This window comes from Drosophila suzukii, chromosome 2R (genome assembly GCF_043229965.1).
Source record: "Drosophila suzukii chromosome 2R, CBGP_Dsuzu_IsoJpt1.0, whole genome shotgun sequence".
Lineage (NCBI taxonomy): Eukaryota > Metazoa > Arthropoda > Insecta > Diptera > Drosophilidae > Drosophila > Drosophila suzukii.
Window position 1 is genome coordinate 10,429,118 of NC_092081.1, and position 14,792 is coordinate 10,443,909.

Below are 14,792 nucleotides of genomic sequence, written 5' to 3' on the forward strand. Positions count from 1 at the left end.
TCACCAATTCAACAATATATGGAAGTCCCAAAATGCTCTTTTGGAATTAGATTTTATTGGTTTTGGTAGATATTTTGTAACCGTCCAAGTGACGTGTAAAGTGTACATTGTACACATATATAGCACATACAAGTGTTAACATTAGGTTTATTTAAGTTACTTATAATATATGATTGCGCCAGATCAGTTAAAATATGAATGACATATATCCCTTAGAATAACATATTTAAAGGTAGTTTCTTTCAGTGTACACTGTACACATGCATGACAGCTGGTGGTGGGAGCACTCAACAATTACTTAGCTGGCATCTTCAACACGTCGGTGCCATGGGGGTCTCGTCTTTCAGCATTCTCATTAATTACACGCCGCACTAATTAGGCTGTATCGGAATAGCGAAAGGATTATCCGCAACCTCACCTGAATGCCTTCGATTTGAGTCACTCGGCTTAAGCTCGCTTTAATCACTCATCCCATATTATATTTGCCCAATTTGCGCCAACTTCTGGTATTTCCCCAATTCTTGTTACGCACGAGCGCTGCCCAAAAAAATGAAATAGAATCGAGTCCAGTCATCAGTCACTCAACCTTTGTGAGTCGATGATGTTTTCTCATAGCCTTCGGCAGACGCATTGAACCAACAAACAATGGCAAACGACCCGAATTCATTACAAGTCCATTAAAAACGGGCCGAATTCGGCTATATAAAGCGGCTGGCGGAGGGCTAGAAGAATTTTATTATATTTGCGGCACCACAGTGGAATATAATAACTATATTAAAAATATGCAGAGCTCAATTATTTGTTTTGGTTTTCTGTTTCTTTTGCTGGAATGTTCGCAGGCAGCTTTTAACTGCTCAGCGCCGCCGAATTTTAATAATTTTGTAAGAATCGTTATGAATCGAAGGGTAGTTCCTGAGATAATAGGCTATTCTTTCAGGACATTAACACTTGCTGTCGTACACCGGAATTGGATATGGGGGATGTGCCCCAAAAGTGCCACAAATATGTGAGTGGATTGAACTCGGCGAACTCCAAATATCCCAGCTTTGCTCATCTAGTAAGTAGTCATGATTTTTTTTAAAAGAAGTGCATACCTTTAAATTATATTGCCCTCTCAGTGCTATCCAGATTGTATCTATAGGGAAACGGGAGCCATGTCGAATGGGAAAATAAGAATGGAAAGGGTTAAGCAGTATTTGGAAGAGCACGTTCATCGGCGTGACCAGGATATGGTTACCCAAATAGTGCGCTCCTTTGAGTCCTGTCTGTCCAACGGTGCGTATGATTAATCACAGCCATCGCTTTTATTTCTTAAATAAATATTCGTTTTTTTTAACAGTTAAAGGCCACATGAAGTCATCGAACATAGAGTCCTATAAAGTCCTGCCCCATGGCTGTTCACCCTATGCCGGAATAATTTATAGCTGTGTGAATGCCGAGACCTTTCTCCATTGTCCTCCAAAAATGTGGAAAAACGAGAGACCCTGCAATTTGGCCAAGGAATTCGCTGAGCAGTGCAATCCACTGCCCCATGTTCCACTGCCCAGCAGCTAATGCTCCATATAGATCTATTTCGAAAATGTAAACAAACGTTTAAAGTAAAAGTTTCGTCCATTAAGTTTAATCTGTTGCCTGCTCTTTAAATGCCATTAATATCCGACCTCGGTCTGTCGACCATTAGACGGCAAATTGACCATGACAACTGAGTGCTAGTACTTTCCGTCTACTCCCATTGGCCTTTATGATCAGTCAAAGTTCGATGTTCGATTGGGCAACAGTTTTCGATTAACCTGCCATGAACCAGTTAACCTTTTTCGGCTGCCTTTTGCTCTGGTCGGGCACTCAAGCAGCCTTCCAGGACTTTGTCGTAGGACCTGAGGTAGGTAAACTTCACTAATAGATCTAACATGAATATATAATTGCTCTCTTAGTACTATGAAGGTGATAATGAATTGGTGCCGTTTGAACAAGAATATGCGGAGGAGGATATGGGTGAGGATGCTATGGTCTCATTCCAGGATGTGCAACGTGAAGGTATTGTGGATACCAATTTGCTGATGAAAGCCTTAATGCAGCATGCCCATCGCTTGGGAATGAGTTTGGATGAGTTGGGTAAGCAAGACGATATACTATACCAAAAGAGAGAAAAGAAAATAGTTACAGCTCACTTAAATATGGAAGCAGATGAAGAGGAAACTATGAACCAACTGGGCTGCTCATCTGGCCAAGATGTCATCGGATACCAAGAAAAGCCCACTTGGCGGGATGTGCTCTTTAACTAAGCCAAATAAATACTATCACACAGTGATCAAAGCAGCTGGAAATATGTTATTTATTTAATTTTAATGGGCAAACCAGTTAGCTGATCGTCGCAACGAATGCTGTACTCCCTGGCCTCATTGCACACAGAACTTTTGCTCCAGACGCTGTCCGGACAAAAGCGGTAGAAATACCGATGGGCACACAGAGCGTACATTAATGCCATAGAGGAACACTTTCCAGTTAGAGGCATACGACGTCGCTTCAGGTTCCTAATCATAACTTTCTCCTGAGTAGAGCAGCTTCTGAAACCGTCCACATAGACCTTCACAAATTTATCAGAATCCAAAATGACTTTCAACATCTTTTCGATATTTTCCATTACCAAACTTGTTCCGTTCAAAGCTTTGGACGCTTGGAAAATGCACTCAAAACTGCACTGTAAGATCAAGTTAGTTATCTATTTATATAATCTAAAACATATGAAGACAACCTACAGGTGATATATGAACCCCATTGACCAGATATTGACTGCACTTGGAATTGTAAGTTGAGAAATCCAGATTGGGCAGTTTGCAACAGTTTTTCAAGGCCTATGGAGTATGGCTAGTATTATTCTTATTTTTAGTCTAAAATATGATCTACTCACTGTTACATCTGGCCTTTGAGAGCAAACGTCCTCTGCAGCCGGATAAGCTGGTATAAAGATCAGAACCCATGTCAGCAGGTGAAGCATTTCGGGTTACTTCTGCTGTGTGTACAGTCCCCCGTAATTCATATATACAACTCAAACCGGATGTTACAATGACTTTCGGTTCGGCCCATTTACTAGACGAATCATAAAAATGCAATGTTCATTTTAAATTTTATTACCGCATAAAGCATTAAAGTAAACGATGACTAGAACCACGTGATGATATGGTTCTCGGACAGTTCATATTTTGCAATCGGACCATTTCGCATGATTCATTTCCGGACCAGCTAGATGATGGGCAGTGGTTGAAGACGTATTTCTGGGCACAGACTCCATAGAAAACTGCAAATGGAGAGCACTGTTCGGTCTTATTTTGAAAGCGGGTTCTTCTGCTGTTCATCATCTCTTGTACAGTATCCGAGCAGCTCATTATACCATTGTGATAGGCTTCCAGAAAGTCTTGATTATTACCAAAGAGCTTTTCTAGCATCATTCGTGCATTATCAGGATCAATAACTCCATCCACAAATGTGTTGGTCGCATTGAATATGCATTCATATAGGCACTGAAAACAAAAATCGGTAAAAAAAACCTTAAATTGGAAGAGTACTCTATAACTTACGGGTGAAATTCTGGGAGCACCAGCAGGCATGTATTTACCACAGGGCTTTATGAACTCATCAAATCGAAATTTTGGATACACACAGCAGTCCTTTACATTCTGAAAAATAGAGGAAACCTTATATTGATCGATATATTGATATATACCATACTAGGTAAAACTCACATTGAAGTCCTGATGAAGAGAACAGTCCACATCCGTGGGATTACTCCGAACCATTGCCACGAAAAAGCAGATCAGCAGAGCTATGTTCCAGGCCATTATTTCAGTTAGTCTGAGCACGGCCTGGTACTAACAGCTTAATTTATATATTTAGTATCGAAGGCTATTAACTAATTAATCGAGCACAGCGTAAACATTTTAATCGATGGTCTCGTGAGTCAAAATGTGCAGTCATCATGATCGACTGATGGAAGTATTGTGGGCCAAAGTCCAACGATATGTCCGATTGGGGGCTCGTCTACGACCAGACAATTGCAATTATACTGTCTGAATTGAATATGCTTAAATGCAATCATTTAAACGATTTCGAGCTGGAAAACCAGACAGAAAATTATAGGTAATCCCTAGTAGTTGGAATGAGTAAAGTATAATGACAACGCCTCTTAATCCTGACGGATATTTTAATAGTCAGACAAGAACTTTGAGAATATCAGGGTTAAAAAGCTGGCCAGGAGCAGTTGGGATCCCTCTGAACCACAGTGTTTACATCCATTTTCCTCAATCTGCTGTTTATCCGCAACAACGTTAGTCTTTTTTTCGTCCAGTTTTTTGGTGCAACTGGCCAACAGTTTTGGCAGACTTTGGCACCCCGAATCATCCATCCAGTTTTCGGCCGGACAATTGGCAGTTAGATATACCATAGTACACTGGGCATGGAGCATCGCGTAGGGCATACAGGGGGATGATGCCATTCCCATCCGATTCGCCACACGATTGGAGTAGAGCAACAGAAAGTCAGCGTGTCTGGAGCCCAAGGCCTCGCAAGTCTCATGGGCAGCCTTCAAAGCGGTTCCATATCTATGGTAACCATTTAAAGGACTATATAAGCTGGTTATCATCAAGTAAAGCTCCGGTTTCCTAATCTTGTTATTCTGGTCAAGGAGGTCCCAATGCTTATAAAGACACTCATAGCGGCACTGCAAATTATTCCATACTCTTTATTTTATTTAATAAGCATCTTATTTACTCACAGGTCCATAGTCATCCCAATAGGGCGTACAATTGCTACCTACGAATAGGAACTTGTCAAGAAAGGACCTTCCACAACAGTAGACCAACTTTTGGGTGTTGAGCAGCTCTGTACACTTTTCCAATCCCGTCACATCAGTGGAAATAGTGAAAACAATTAAAGAAAGCCAAAGGAAACCTACAAACTGTAGCACAAAAGAGGGCATTTTAAAGATGCCGCTGTAAACGGAACATGAACCAAACGCAAAATTTTTAAAAGAGAACAAAGTTCCTGGAACTACAAAAAATTGGTTTGTGTTACGGCTGCCAAATGAAGTAAATTACTAAGCAAATTAAAATCGGCATTAGTGGGTTAATATGTGGATAGGTGATCTTTTCCATGTCATCTCTCTGCTGGCCACACGCAAACATATTTTTCGACATTGAGTTGATTCATTCGGCTCTCGAAACTTTAGCTATGCGGACAGGGCGTATACTTGTTGCCTTGATTTTTCTGGCTTTAATAGTTGCTTTTCAATCAGCCAAGTGCAAGGCAGCTCCCAAATCTGTGCAGGTAAGTAAGGGTTATATTCTTTTTAATACTTCTGAGTACATATTTCCTATTTTTAACAGAATGTTAACGTCTGTTGTCCAGCACCAATGCCAAATTGGGGAGTTTATAATAGCGAGTGCCATAAATCTGGAACTCAGCCAAGCGTAAGTTATTAAAATATATCCTGGGGCCAAGTTAATTTTCTGAATTTCCATCTTTAAGTGCCGCCTGGCTTGTATCTTTAATGCCAGCTCAGTTCTGCAGGGCAATCGATTGATTCAAGGCAAAGTACGACCCATGTTGGAAAGGGCATTTGCCAGTGAACCCACCATCGATGTATATGAGTCAAACTTTGCCAGATGTTCATCGGTGGTAAGGAGCAAATACCAGGAACTTTCTCCTTTGAGTCGACAAAGTGACGCCTGCGACAGACACGCCCTCTTCTACAGCCTCTGTGCATATGCCCGCTTGATATTTACCTGTCCGGATAAAATGTGGCAGCGGAATAATAGAATGTGCCAAGAAGCCAAGGCCTATGCGAAAACTTGCCCATGGCCGGCACTAAAAATGTTCATGAAAAACACTTAAAAAGAATTTCTTAATAGCTAAGAACAAAATCCATAAAGGATTTCAGTGCATTTTGCTTTTATTTTTTGGTGGTTGCGTGATCATGTCGAGAACACTATGCTGGCATTGTGAATGATAAACCCCGCAGTTCCCATTCCGACCATCCAATTCGGCTATGTAGTATCGCTTGGGCAAAGCCTCATATTGAGAGCTACTGGGACTGAACATTATATGGACCAAACTGCCAAGCACACCATTCAGATCTCCCAATTGGTAGCTATTGGCCTCGCAAATTAGTCTTAAAGAACAGAGATCTCCCGAGCCTAAGCCATATCTGGAAAATAATACGAATAGGTCTTATGGAAAGCGCACAAATGCTTAAGAACACTCACAATCCAAAGCGATGATTCATGATCTCATAGAACTTGCTTCTTGAAAGTAGGGATCTTTTCGAAAGACTTCTGCCCACAGGATCTCCCATTCCATCCAAGGGAAATCCCTGGAAGAAATCCTTGTAGTCATCGTCCTCCTCCTTTGGCTTTGATTTTGGCTTTTGTTTTTTTTTGTGCTTATGATTGGGTTTGTTTTTCGGTGGCTTGTTTGCAGCTCCAGGTTTGGGTTTAGTTTTCTTTTTTTTCTTATTATGATGGTGTTTGTGTTTGTGCTTGTGGGTGGAATTTTGGGCATCATCGTAGTAGTCATCGTAAACAAAATCATCAAACTGATGGTGGCCATGGTGATTGCTTAGCAAACTATCATCATGAGTACCATTTCCATTTCGCTAAAGAGTGAAAATTGGTTTTTTATTTTCATAATAATTTCTGGATGAAATCTTACCAAATATGGCGGTTTCTTTTTCCAGGTTCTAGGCAAATCGTAGGACGCTTCAAAATTGTAGGACAAAAAAACTTCTTGTTTTTCCAAATCCAAAGGTAAGGCTATGGCCACAAAAAGCTGACCAGGCCATAATCAATAGAAATAATTAGTTACAAATTCTATAACTCACCGAAGAAGCTGCTCCCGTACTCCAAACGAACTTAGTTTGTGAAGTTTGGAAAGAGCCAAAAATCAAAAGGATTGGGAGGGTCCTAAAACCATCCATTGTATCCAACTGCCCTCATTCGACTGAATTTTAAGTCTTGGAAAGCCAATGTGAAAACCTTTTCTTTCTACCTAGAAGTGATGATCCAATTAAGAATTCAAGTTTCTAGCAGCGAAAGTTGCTAATTGAAAAGCCACTAAGTAAAAACAGGCCATGCTAAATTCTTTGTAATTCTGTGGTCTATATTTTATTGCGTTCAATGTGCTTTAGAATTTCTTCAAAGGGTTCTGATATAAGGTCTAGAATACTTTCGCCACAACCCGGTTCATAATAATGGCAATGGTCATTCCAACCATCGTGTTCCGCTTGATAATAACGAAGGGGCAGATCTTCTGACTCTGAAGTGCTGGGACTAAAAGGTTAAAAATATATTATAACGGGTTTTTAAAAGGCTCTCCTGATAATACCTGAACAAAACATGCACTAGGCTGCCCAAAACACCATTAAATTCGTCCAGTTGGGCAGCACTTGTCTCACAAATAAGGCGTAGCAAACATGATTCACCTTGAAAGCCACTCCTAAAATAGAAGAATTTTTAATGCCTTGAAAACTTTAAATAATATTTCACTAACCTCTTTAATTTATCTATGAAAATATGATAGATATTGGATCGTGTCAGCAGGGATCTAACTTTACGTTCTTTGGAGAGTACTTCTGTGGCTTCTTCCACTTCCTCCTGTTCTTCTCCTCCAGCCTCTGTTTCCTCCACGGTGCAATTTTTGCATCCAGAGGCTAACTTCCGAGAAGATTCCGCCTCCGTGTCCGTATCCGTATCTTCTACCACTTCCTCCGACTCAATGGGACCATTTTGCTGGAATCAAGTAGAACCATAAGTAAACAACCCAACAATACTCCCATTCTGATTCATTTGTTAATTGTGCCACAAAAAAGTGTTAATTGTCAACAAAAGTGGCGTTTTATAGGCGCAAACAAATCGAAAATGAAACTTACAAATATTGTCCATTTCTCCCAGTTTGCTGGTAAATTGTAGTTGGCCTCAAAATTGTAGGAAACAAACACATTTCGATGGGGCAACTCGAGCGGAACAGCAATAGCGGCAAAGATCTAGAGTTCCGATAGCATAGAAGTATCTTTTAGGAACAAATTCTTCTTGAATAACTTACACCATGGGTACTGGCGGCTGTAAAGGCCACAAAGGAGTTGGTCAGATCCAGGTAAACAGTTAAAATGAAAGTCAGGCCAAGAAAGTAACTAGGGAAATCCATATTCTTGAGCCCAAAAAGCACGATAGACCTCCACGATGTTCAGCCAGCAACTGAAGTGCAATTGAAGCTGAGCACTCGCAACAAGTGCGTGGCAACCGCCTAGCGAGTGACCGCTAATTAGATAGGTAAACCCCCCAGAAAAGTACTTTTCGGTTCTCGCCAGTACTCAAGTTTATTTGCTTCTTCGTCGGCTTACAATGTCGCCAAGAGCCTTCTCTAGTGGCACAGAAATCAGGTCCAATATGTCATGGTCGCAGGTCTTGGAGTAAGCGGAGCACTCCTGATGGTTTCGACCATCCCATTCGGCTTGGTAATACTCATGGGGCAGGTGCTCTTCCTTGGAGCTGCTGGGACTGTAAGAATATGAAGAGTTTTAAAGATCGTACAGTTGACCCAAATTAGTAACTAACCTAAATATAATATGAACTAGACTGCCCAAAAATCCATTAACTTCGCCCAGTTGAGATGCATTTGTATCGCATATTAGGCGCAGTAAGCAGGCTTCAGCTGGAAAACCAGACCTATAAGAGATTTTATATTATGCTTAATTATTTAATATCACTATATTAAAATGTATACCACCCACCTTCTTAATTTATCTCTTAACATGGCATAAAAAACAGAGCGGCTCATTAAAGTTAGGGCACGTTTTTCGCGAGATGCCGCTTTAGACGACGAATTACTTGGGGTTGTGCTATTTCCCTCTATTCTCCAATCTGTGCAATTATGACAGTATCCTCCTTTGGCCTCACGTCCCGTCGTGGGATATGTCAGATAGCTATCCTCAAAGTCCTGACCCATCTAGAGATTTCAAGAAAAAATCGAAATTACACAAAAAATTTAACCAGCAAACGTATTTAGAACCCACCAAAATCGGAGGATATTTGTACACGTGCTCCGGCTGATAGTAGTTAAACTCGTAATTATAAGACAGAAAGACATTGCGATGCGGCAAGCCAATGGGAACCGATATGGCCATGAATATCTACAAAGCAAAAACCATATTTTAATCACCAACTCACAAGCACTTGAGCCAAAATTACCCCATACTCAGAGTTGGTGGTAAAAAGCAACGTAGAATTAACCAAATTCAAGTTTATTAATATGACACAAAAGAAGATCAAAGATCTATTTATCAAAGATCTGAACATGGTATAGTATCCAATAGAGCAAGCAATATTTCCGATGTTCATTTGTAAGCGTTTTAAATCTAACTGGCGGCCGCTTTGGACAAAAGTCGGGAAGAAAGGTGCGTGCTCAAGAAGCTGTTAATTAAAACCCAGAATTCGAAATCTGTGTCGGGCCGAATTGGTTTAATGCAGTTCAAACTGTGAGCGCCTACCGATCATCCAGTTTATTGTTTTCCATTTCTTCTGTCCAAAACTTCCCGAAGAAGATCGAGCAACGGCCTTGAAATCAGATCCAATACACTCTAATGACAGAAAAAAAATTTGTAACTATACGAAATTATGACATTGCGGTTCTTCAAAGAAAGTGGTATGGGTGGCCATAAATATCTATTATCTATTTATATCTACTTAAGGACCTTGATTAAAATATTTGAGAATTCTCTGTTATTATAATATTTACACCAAACTCCGAGTTCGTTTGAAATAACAAAGTGGATCCCACTAATGCCCACTTTAAGTATACAAGGCAAAGGAGTATCTGAATATCAATTTTTTTTAAATATCCTTGACTTTTGTTACGCGACCAAGATCATCCAGTTTATTGTCTTCCATTTCTTCTGTCCAAAACTTCCCGAAGAAGATCGAGCAACGGCCTTGAAATCAGATCCAATACACTCTCTAGATAGAAAACAAATTTTTGACTAAACGAAATGAAGACATTGCGGTTCTTTAAAGAAAAGGGTATGGCTAGGGCCATAAATATCTAAATTAAGGACCTTCATTAGCATATTTCAGAATACACTGTTATTATAATATTTACGCCAAACTCCGAGTTCGTTTGAAATAACAAAGTGGATCCCACGAATGCCAACTTTAAGTATGCAAGGCAAAGGAGTATCTGAATATCCATTTTTCCTAAATATCTTTGACTTTTGTTACGCGACCAAGAATTGCCAGCCAACTGAAGCGCCTAGCGCCTAAGATAACAACTTTTATAGAAGTTCCGGATCTGTTAATTAACTGGCACGAGTACGCACCGAAACCACAGCTTGTGGCGGACTCAAAATAACCACACGCACGACGACATTCCGATAATTGTCCAGAAATAGACTTGAAAACAGGGCAGATCTACCAAGTTGCAAATAATGTTTTATTTCCATGCGTTCCGCATACGCTTATAGTTACTCCTAGTCTATAATAATGGTTCTTGAGGTGTGTTGCAGACGCTCGAGCTCGCCTCCATTGGGCATTTGCTACCTAGCGTTGCGTAGTTTTCGCTCCTTCCATGTGGCGAACTTGCCGTTGGCGGTGCGCAGTAGCTGGTTCATGTGCTGGGTCAACGAAGACCGCAGCGGCGACAGTTCGTGCATGGCGCGGTTCTAAAAGGTACGGGGGTTTATAATATAATCAAGGGAAATGGGAAAAGGTGTAAGAACCCACCTCAAAAGGCACTAGTTTGGCCATTTTGAAGCGCTGCAAGGTCTCGTGCATACGCTGCAGCTTTGCCTCCAACTCTTCGGAGGTGGGCGGGAAACAGCTCCAGAAGTGCTTCAGCAGCTCGGACAGTGACAGATATAGGTGTCGCAACTCACGTTGGAAGTCACTGGGCACAAGTTCTGCAAGTCGTATGGAAAAGTTAGTAATATTTATTTTAATGAGAAGTTCATGGCAAGAATTTGTATTCGACTTACGTCCCGCTGACTGCTCTTGGAAACCGCGCATCATTGAACCGCCAGGACTCAGCTCTCCCAGGGCATTCACTGCCGCCTTGGAACAGATGAAAGTACGCTGCACGTTGCGATTCAGCCAGGATTCTGAGTTTCGCACCAGCTTATACTGGACTTCTTCCAGACTCATGGAGTCGTTATGGTTGTCGTACATACTGTTCTGGACAGGGCCATTCAGGTAACGCTCCACTTTGGACAGTTCAAACTGTTGGGCCTTGTTGCCCTTATCCCCATGGGCGACATCGTCGTCCCCTTCCATGTGGGGATCGCCAAGATCCTCATAATGAATCTTTTCCATCAGTCGTTGCTTCTTGCTCTGCGGCTCGTCTTTATCCACCTGATCGGCGGAAGTCTTCGTGGCGGAAGCCGTGGCTTTTCCGTTCAGACCGTTCGTATAGGCGGATTGCGAAACCGGTCCGTTAGCATTATTGGTGCCATTGGTCATGGTCGAGGGCGCTGAGGTCACATTGGTACAGGTCTTGAGCACCATAATGGAATGCTGGTTGAACCGCTTGATCATGTTTTGATGCACGATGTTCCCGCTGTTCACTACGTTGCGATCCCCGGCCACGCTGCCGAAGCCCTCCTCTAAAGGAACATCCTCAAACTTCTTCAGGTCGAGCAAGGGATCACCGGCTCCCTGCTGCACAGCCGCTTTTAAGGCCTGGTCATCGATCTTGCCGCACTCAGTGAATATGTCCTTCGTGCCGGCGGTGAGGCGGTCACGATGAAAGTAGTGCGACTGGAAAAACTTGGTCCAGAACTCGGACTCTGGCATCTTCGCAGGCACATTCTCGAAATGCTTGCGTTTAACGGCGGGATAGGTCTTGAAAATGCAGTGAATCACGTCGGAGGTGAGGTTGTACTTGAGGCCGTTGCAGCCATCCGTTTGCGGCTTAATGTCAGCCAGAAAGGCTCCAGAGACACCTGGGATTATAAAGAGAATAAGAAAAAAGGAGTATAAAATGATTTTCACACAGACCGATCTCCTGGGTCTTGCCCATCTTCTTCAGGGCGTGATCCTTGGCATGGGTAGCCCAGAACTCGTCGCTCGTTAGGACTTTGGTAATTACGAGGTCCTTGTAGAGCTGCAGCAGATTAGGGTTCTCTACGAGGATGCGGTTCTTGTCCTCCAGGTCCTTGTCCACCTTCCGCTTGAAGTTGGGCAGCAGCTGCTGCAGCAGCTCCTTGACCTTGTCCCTGTCGGCAAGCATGGCGGGCTGTCCCTGGCGATTGACGAAGTGGAAGGTTGAGGTGTTGCCGTCATGAAGCACCACCTGGAGCTGAACCTTGGGCTTGCCCTCGGGAGAGATCTTTTGGGCTGTATAAGGAAGGGTTAAAAATCTGGATGGAAGACTTGAAAAGATAACCCACTCTTGATGTCCGCATAGCGATGCGAGACCGTGACCGTGTCCCGATGCTCTGCCATCCAGGCCACCCGCTCGTTCATCACGTAGAGGGTTCCGTCGCCCTTCTTGTACCGCACCTCGCCCATCTGGAGCAGCACATCCTCGCTGCTGGTGGTCATCGTGTCCTCCGCACGGTGCTCAGCAGTCGCAGTCCCAGTCGTAGATCCACGGTCGCCGTCTCACATGAGAGCCTCCAAAAGGACGAGAAGGGGAACGACAGCAGTTGCCTGCCACCTGAAAGAGCATGAAATGCGATCTGAGAAGCATCTTCGGCTGGCGGAAAAGTGCCGCCATGCATTTGGGGTTGTCGGCTCCGCCGGCGGCACTTTCCCCCATTTGGCGGTCGGCGAGACGCACAATCCCACGTTATTTTCACGAAATTGCTGGAAACTAAACGCACCTCGGCTTTTGATGGGATGACCAGAAAAATACCTTTAATACCACTTTTACATACCGAAAATATACCATTTTGTGTGTTGAAATATACCAAGCAGTCACGCTTAACGTTGTGATATAACTAAAAATCGATAATGTCGAAAAGGTATCGATAAGAAACTAAAAAATATACTGCCCAGAGCGGGAAAATTTAAATGCAAGCCATCTTGTTTACTTGTTTAATTATTTAATTAGTTTATGCATACTTTTTATTTACATTATTACTTAATGAAAATTATATTTGTCGCGGCATCATGTTGTGATGTTTTCGAGACATTTAGATTTTTACCAAATCAGCTGGTCAAACCGCATGATTATTAAAAGATAATTCCATCTTTCGAAATAATTTGAATATCATCTGAAAAGTTACCCACGTTAGAGCTTAATAAATGGTTAAACAACTTGGGGTTGAACACATTTAATTTAACTTCCCTTTTATTTGCCTAGTATGTACAACTAACTAACTTAGTTTTAAATTCAGTGCTTGGTGCGCTCCACAGTTCGCCCCCGATCGAGTAGCTCCCGGAAGGTCTTGATCTCGTGCCGTGGGATGCTTTCCCGATACTTGGGCTGCATCAATCCGAAGATGAAGTCCAGCTCCGTCTCCTCGTCGTGTCGTCCCTCCGGCAGCTTGGCCAGCAGGGCTCGCTGTTTGCATACAAAGGAGTCAATCACCTCGCCGTGTGCCTGCTTCGTCTCAAAGATCTCCATGTAGAGCTGATAGGAGGGTTTGGTCGGCGAGAAGTGATCCCTTAGCAGTTGCAGGGCATCCGGCCAGGTCTTGGCATCCCGGCGCACACCCTTCCACCACATCACGGCTATGTTGTTGAAGAGCAGCGGCAGACCCTTTAGGGCATCCTTGTCGCTGATGCCCTCCACCTCTTTGTAGGTCTCCACGGCGGTGATGAACTCATCCACGGCATCGTGATCCCGCTGGCCACTGAATCTCACCGTACAATTGCTGAAGCTGCCCTTTGAGAGCGGCTCCTCTTCTTTGATGGGTGCCAGCGATCGAATTGTTTCGATGAGTATGCGAAATTGTTCGTCGGACATCTGTGTCATCTTGGGGCCGCTTCCGTTGGGTTCTGTTTGGGTTCCGCGAAAAGTAAACAAACAACGAACTGCGGACTGCTCCAAATTTCAAGCCCAATCGTTTTGCTGGCAGGGGAGCAACTGGCGTTGAATTTTGCCTGCTCTGCGATTTCGCTCGTTGTGAAATTAAAACGCATTTCGCTCTTTAAACATCGCTCTCTGGGAGTGTTTTATTTTAATGGGTGAGCATTTGCTCACTTGCTGGGGGGTTCACCTCTCCTATATACATTTCCATTTACACGAATTTGTTCTATAGATAATAGCCCAAGATAACAGGTGGCTTTCAAACATGCCATTATTATAATTGATGGAAAAAGAAAGAAATGGTTTACTTTAAATCAAATCAGTATTTATGTTTTATAATCATGTTATCTAGTATAACCGGTTTCCTGAAGTCATCACTATTGATTTGTCATCACAAATTAAATGGCATTAACTTTATTCGCAAACAATTAATGACGTCACATAAATAGCGTGTACATAGCTTAGGCTTTTTCTTCTGCGTTTAATTTACAAATATTATAACTAAACATGTTCCAAGAAGTTATACGCATAAATTCTTAAAGTAGATTTAATGTTTGTGCTTCTCAGTGTGGAAATGTAAACATTATCTCATATTTCTATGGGTTATGTATAGTTTTCTTTTGTAAACAGACAAATGAATATGATACGATATTAAATAAACAACAAATGATTTCAGTTTTTGATGAAAATTCTGTAAAGGTTTAATCGCATGTCACTAATTGAGCTATGAGTAAGTTCGTAGAATTTCAAACGCCCATGTAATGTGCAGGCACTGAAACAAA

At 42.3% G+C, this 14,792-nt stretch overlaps 11 protein-coding genes across 14 annotated transcripts; 3 read left to right on the top strand and 8 right to left on the bottom strand.

Annotated features, from left to right (window-relative positions):
* The first annotated feature begins 737 nt into the window (after positions 1 to 737).
* Positions 738 to 1,697, top strand: Obp50e (Odorant-binding protein 50e). Its single transcript, XM_017072932.3, has 4 exons — positions 738 to 881; positions 938 to 1,057; positions 1,119 to 1,275; positions 1,340 to 1,697. Exons 1-4 carry the CDS (start codon positions 783 to 785, stop codon positions 1,552 to 1,554), a joined length of 591 nt encoding a protein of 196 aa, XP_016928421.3. The 5' UTR covers positions 738 to 782; the 3' UTR covers positions 1,555 to 1,697.
* Positions 1,698 to 1,748: 51 nt separating this feature from the next.
* LOC108009004 (uncharacterized) lies at positions 1,749 to 2,334 on the top strand. Its single transcript, XM_017072948.4, has 3 exons — positions 1,749 to 1,879; positions 1,932 to 2,112; positions 2,164 to 2,334. Exons 1-3 carry the CDS (start codon positions 1,796 to 1,798, stop codon positions 2,280 to 2,282), a joined length of 384 nt encoding a protein of 127 aa, XP_016928437.3. The 5' UTR covers positions 1,749 to 1,795; the 3' UTR covers positions 2,283 to 2,334.
* Positions 2,288 to 3,039, bottom strand: Obp50d (Odorant-binding protein 50d). The gene is made up of 3 exons (XM_017071950.4): positions 2,909 to 3,039; positions 2,757 to 2,852; positions 2,288 to 2,698 (listed from the first exon to the last, which is right to left on the bottom strand). Exons 1-3 carry the CDS (start codon positions 2,993 to 2,995, stop codon positions 2,333 to 2,335), a joined length of 549 nt encoding a protein of 182 aa, XP_016927439.3. The 5' UTR covers positions 2,996 to 3,039; the 3' UTR covers positions 2,288 to 2,332.
* A 66-nt stretch (positions 3,040 to 3,105) lies between these two features.
* Obp50c (Odorant-binding protein 50c) lies at positions 3,106 to 3,876 on the bottom strand. The gene is made up of 3 exons (XM_017072481.4): positions 3,741 to 3,876; positions 3,576 to 3,674; positions 3,106 to 3,518 (listed from the first exon to the last, which is right to left on the bottom strand). Exons 1-3 carry the CDS (start codon positions 3,834 to 3,836, stop codon positions 3,144 to 3,146), a joined length of 570 nt encoding a protein of 189 aa, XP_016927970.3. The 5' UTR covers positions 3,837 to 3,876; the 3' UTR covers positions 3,106 to 3,143.
* A 308-nt stretch (positions 3,877 to 4,184) lies between these two features.
* Obp50b (Odorant-binding protein 50b) lies at positions 4,185 to 5,083 on the bottom strand. Its single transcript, XM_065863880.2, has 2 exons — positions 4,769 to 5,083; positions 4,185 to 4,714 (listed from the first exon to the last, which is right to left on the bottom strand). The coding sequence occupies exons 1-2, from the start codon at positions 4,970 to 4,972 to the stop codon at positions 4,199 to 4,201; spliced, it is 720 nt and encodes a 239-aa protein (XP_065719952.2). The 5' UTR covers positions 4,973 to 5,083; the 3' UTR covers positions 4,185 to 4,198.
* Positions 5,084 to 5,173: 90 nt separating this feature from the next.
* Positions 5,174 to 5,907, top strand: Obp50a (Odorant-binding protein 50a). Its single transcript, XM_017072480.4, has 3 exons — positions 5,174 to 5,319; positions 5,379 to 5,462; positions 5,521 to 5,907. Exons 1-3 carry the CDS (start codon positions 5,224 to 5,226, stop codon positions 5,884 to 5,886), a joined length of 546 nt encoding a protein of 181 aa, XP_016927969.4. The 5' UTR covers positions 5,174 to 5,223; the 3' UTR covers positions 5,887 to 5,907.
* Positions 5,908 to 5,928: 21 nt separating this feature from the next.
* LOC108009015 (uncharacterized) lies at positions 5,929 to 7,007 on the bottom strand. The gene is made up of 4 exons (XM_017072986.3): positions 6,872 to 7,007; positions 6,703 to 6,819; positions 6,258 to 6,646; positions 5,929 to 6,199 (listed from the first exon to the last, which is right to left on the bottom strand). The coding sequence occupies exons 1-4, from the start codon at positions 6,965 to 6,967 to the stop codon at positions 5,929 to 5,931; spliced, it is 873 nt and encodes a 290-aa protein (XP_016928475.3). The 5' UTR covers positions 6,968 to 7,007.
* Positions 7,008 to 7,123: 116 nt separating this feature from the next.
* On the bottom strand, positions 7,124 to 8,253 carry LOC108008979 (uncharacterized). Its single transcript, XM_017072922.4, has 5 exons — positions 8,092 to 8,253; positions 7,919 to 8,032; positions 7,540 to 7,778; positions 7,375 to 7,485; positions 7,124 to 7,319 (listed from the first exon to the last, which is right to left on the bottom strand). The coding sequence occupies exons 1-5, from the start codon at positions 8,191 to 8,193 to the stop codon at positions 7,148 to 7,150; spliced, it is 738 nt and encodes a 245-aa protein (XP_016928411.3). The 5' UTR covers positions 8,194 to 8,253; the 3' UTR covers positions 7,124 to 7,147.
* A 29-nt stretch (positions 8,254 to 8,282) lies between these two features.
* LOC108008160 (uncharacterized) lies at positions 8,283 to 10,306 on the bottom strand. 2 transcript variants are annotated; one of them, XM_036813442.3, is made up of 5 exons: positions 10,144 to 10,306; positions 9,062 to 9,178; positions 8,780 to 8,994; positions 8,604 to 8,714; positions 8,283 to 8,546 (listed from the first exon to the last, which is right to left on the bottom strand). In XM_036813442.3, exons 1-5 carry the CDS (start codon positions 10,231 to 10,233, stop codon positions 8,366 to 8,368), a joined length of 714 nt encoding a protein of 237 aa, XP_036669337.3. In that variant the 5' UTR covers positions 10,234 to 10,306; the 3' UTR covers positions 8,283 to 8,365. The 2 variants fall into 2 exon arrangements, with proteins under 2 accessions (XP_036669337.3, XP_016927438.3); XM_017071949.4 differs by lacking the exon at positions 10,144 to 10,306 and adding an exon at positions 9,237 to 10,046.
* A 146-nt stretch (positions 10,307 to 10,452) lies between these two features.
* Tfb1 (transcription factor B1) lies at positions 10,453 to 12,920 on the bottom strand. 3 transcript variants are annotated; one of them, XM_017072139.4, is made up of 6 exons: positions 12,860 to 12,920; positions 12,425 to 12,693; positions 12,033 to 12,371; positions 11,015 to 11,977; positions 10,764 to 10,939; positions 10,453 to 10,702 (listed from the first exon to the last, which is right to left on the bottom strand). In XM_017072139.4, exons 2-6 carry the CDS (start codon positions 12,576 to 12,578, stop codon positions 10,577 to 10,579), a joined length of 1,758 nt encoding a protein of 585 aa, XP_016927628.3. In that variant the 5' UTR covers positions 12,579 to 12,693; positions 12,860 to 12,920; the 3' UTR covers positions 10,453 to 10,576. The 3 variants fall into 3 exon arrangements, with proteins under 3 accessions (XP_016927628.3, XP_016927629.3, XP_065719958.2); XM_017072140.4 differs by having other exon boundaries at positions 12,817 to 12,907; XM_065863886.2 differs by lacking the exon at positions 12,860 to 12,920 and having other exon boundaries at positions 12,425 to 12,783.
* A 376-nt stretch (positions 12,921 to 13,296) lies between these two features.
* Arc2 (Activity-regulated cytoskeleton associated protein 2) lies at positions 13,297 to 14,082 on the bottom strand. The gene has a single exon (XM_017072577.4). It carries the CDS (start codon positions 13,954 to 13,956, stop codon positions 13,372 to 13,374), a length of 585 nt encoding a protein of 194 aa, XP_016928066.3. The 5' UTR covers positions 13,957 to 14,082; the 3' UTR covers positions 13,297 to 13,371.
* Between the last annotated feature and the right edge of the window lie 710 nt (positions 14,083 to 14,792).

Coding starts and splice junctions, on each gene's coding strand:
- Obp50e (XM_017072932.3), top strand. CDS start 783: ATGCAGAGCTCAATTATTTGTTTTGGTTTTCTGTTTCTTTTGCTGGAA. Junction 1,058..1,118: donor ATCCCAGCTTTGCTCATCTA/GTAAGTAGTCAT, acceptor TTGCCCTCTCAG/TGCTATCCAGATTGTATCTA. Junction 1,276..1,339: donor TGAGTCCTGTCTGTCCAACG/GTGCGTATGATT, acceptor TTTTTTTAACAG/TTAAAGGCCACATGAAGTCA.
- LOC108009004 (XM_017072948.4), top strand. CDS start 1,796: ATGAACCAGTTAACCTTTTTCGGCTGCCTTTTGCTCTGGTCGGGCACT. Junction 1,880..1,931: donor ACTTTGTCGTAGGACCTGAG/GTAGGTAAACTT, acceptor TTGCTCTCTTAG/TACTATGAAGGTGATAATGA. Junction 2,113..2,163: donor AATGAGTTTGGATGAGTTGG/GTAAGCAAGACG, acceptor AAATAGTTACAG/CTCACTTAAATATGGAAGCA.
- Obp50d (XM_017071950.4), bottom strand. CDS start 2,995: ATGCTTCACCTGCTGACATGGGTTCTGATCTTTATACCAGCTTATCCG. Junction 2,853..2,908: donor CTCAAAGGCCAGATGTAACA/GTGAGTAGATCA, acceptor CATACTCCATAG/GCCTTGAAAAACTGTTGCAA. Junction 2,699..2,756: donor ATGGGGTTCATATATCACCT/GTAGGTTGTCTT, acceptor TTGATCTTACAG/TGCAGTTTTGAGTGCATTTT.
- Obp50c (XM_017072481.4), bottom strand. CDS start 3,836: ATGGCCTGGAACATAGCTCTGCTGATCTGCTTTTTCGTGGCAATGGTT. Junction 3,675..3,740: donor CTCTTCATCAGGACTTCAAT/GTGAGTTTTACC, acceptor TCTATTTTTCAG/AATGTAAAGGACTGCTGTGT. Junction 3,519..3,575: donor GTGCTCCCAGAATTTCACCC/GTAAGTTATAGA, acceptor TTTTGTTTTCAG/TGCCTATATGAATGCATATT.
- Obp50b (XM_065863880.2), bottom strand. CDS start 4,972: ATGCCCTCTTTTGTGCTACAGTTTGTAGGTTTCCTTTGGCTTTCTTTA. Junction 4,715..4,768: donor ATTGGGATGACTATGGACCT/GTGAGTAAATAA, acceptor AATAATTTGCAG/TGCCGCTATGAGTGTCTTTA.
- Obp50a (XM_017072480.4), top strand. CDS start 5,224: ATGCGGACAGGGCGTATACTTGTTGCCTTGATTTTTCTGGCTTTAATA. Junction 5,320..5,378: donor CAGCTCCCAAATCTGTGCAG/GTAAGTAAGGGT, acceptor TATTTTTAACAG/AATGTTAACGTCTGTTGTCC. Junction 5,463..5,520: donor AATCTGGAACTCAGCCAAGC/GTAAGTTATTAA, acceptor TCCATCTTTAAG/TGCCGCCTGGCTTGTATCTT.
- LOC108009015 (XM_017072986.3), bottom strand. CDS start 6,967: ATGGATGGTTTTAGGACCCTCCCAATCCTTTTGATTTTTGGCTCTTTC. Junction 6,820..6,871: donor GTACGGGAGCAGCTTCTTCG/GTGAGTTATAGA, acceptor TGGCCTGGTCAG/CTTTTTGTGGCCATAGCCTT. Junction 6,647..6,702: donor AAAAGAAACCGCCATATTTG/GTAAGATTTCAT, acceptor TTCACTCTTTAG/CGAAATGGAAATGGTACTCA.
- LOC108008979 (XM_017072922.4), bottom strand. CDS start 8,193: ATGGATTTCCCTAGTTACTTTCTTGGCCTGACTTTCATTTTAACTGTT. Junction 8,033..8,091: donor CAGCCGCCAGTACCCATGGT/GTAAGTTATTCA, acceptor TCGGAACTCTAG/ATCTTTGCCGCTATTGCTGT. Junction 7,486..7,539: donor TTCATAGATAAATTAAAGAG/GTTAGTGAAATA, acceptor CTTCTATTTTAG/GAGTGGCTTTCAAGGTGAAT.
- LOC108008160 (XM_017071949.4), bottom strand. CDS start 9,386: ATGAACATCGGAAATATTGCTTGCTCTATTGGATACTATACCATGTTC. Junction 8,715..8,779: donor TTAAGAGATAAATTAAGAAG/GTGGGTGGTATA, acceptor AATCTCTTATAG/GTCTGGTTTTCCAGCTGAAG. Junction 8,547..8,603: donor CTAGTTCATATTATATTTAG/GTTAGTTACTAA, acceptor ATATTCTTACAG/TCCCAGCAGCTCCAAGGAAG.
- Tfb1 (XM_017072139.4), bottom strand. CDS start 12,578: ATGACCACCAGCAGCGAGGATGTGCTGCTCCAGATGGGCGAGGTGCGG. Junction 12,372..12,424: donor TCGCTATGCGGACATCAAGA/GTGGGTTATCTT, acceptor TTCCTTATACAG/CCCAAAAGATCTCTCCCGAG. Junction 10,703..10,763: donor CCAAACTAGTGCCTTTTGAG/GTGGGTTCTTAC, acceptor CGTACCTTTTAG/AACCGCGCCATGCACGAACT.
- Arc2 (XM_017072577.4), bottom strand. CDS start 13,956: ATGACACAGATGTCCGACGAACAATTTCGCATACTCATCGAAACAATT.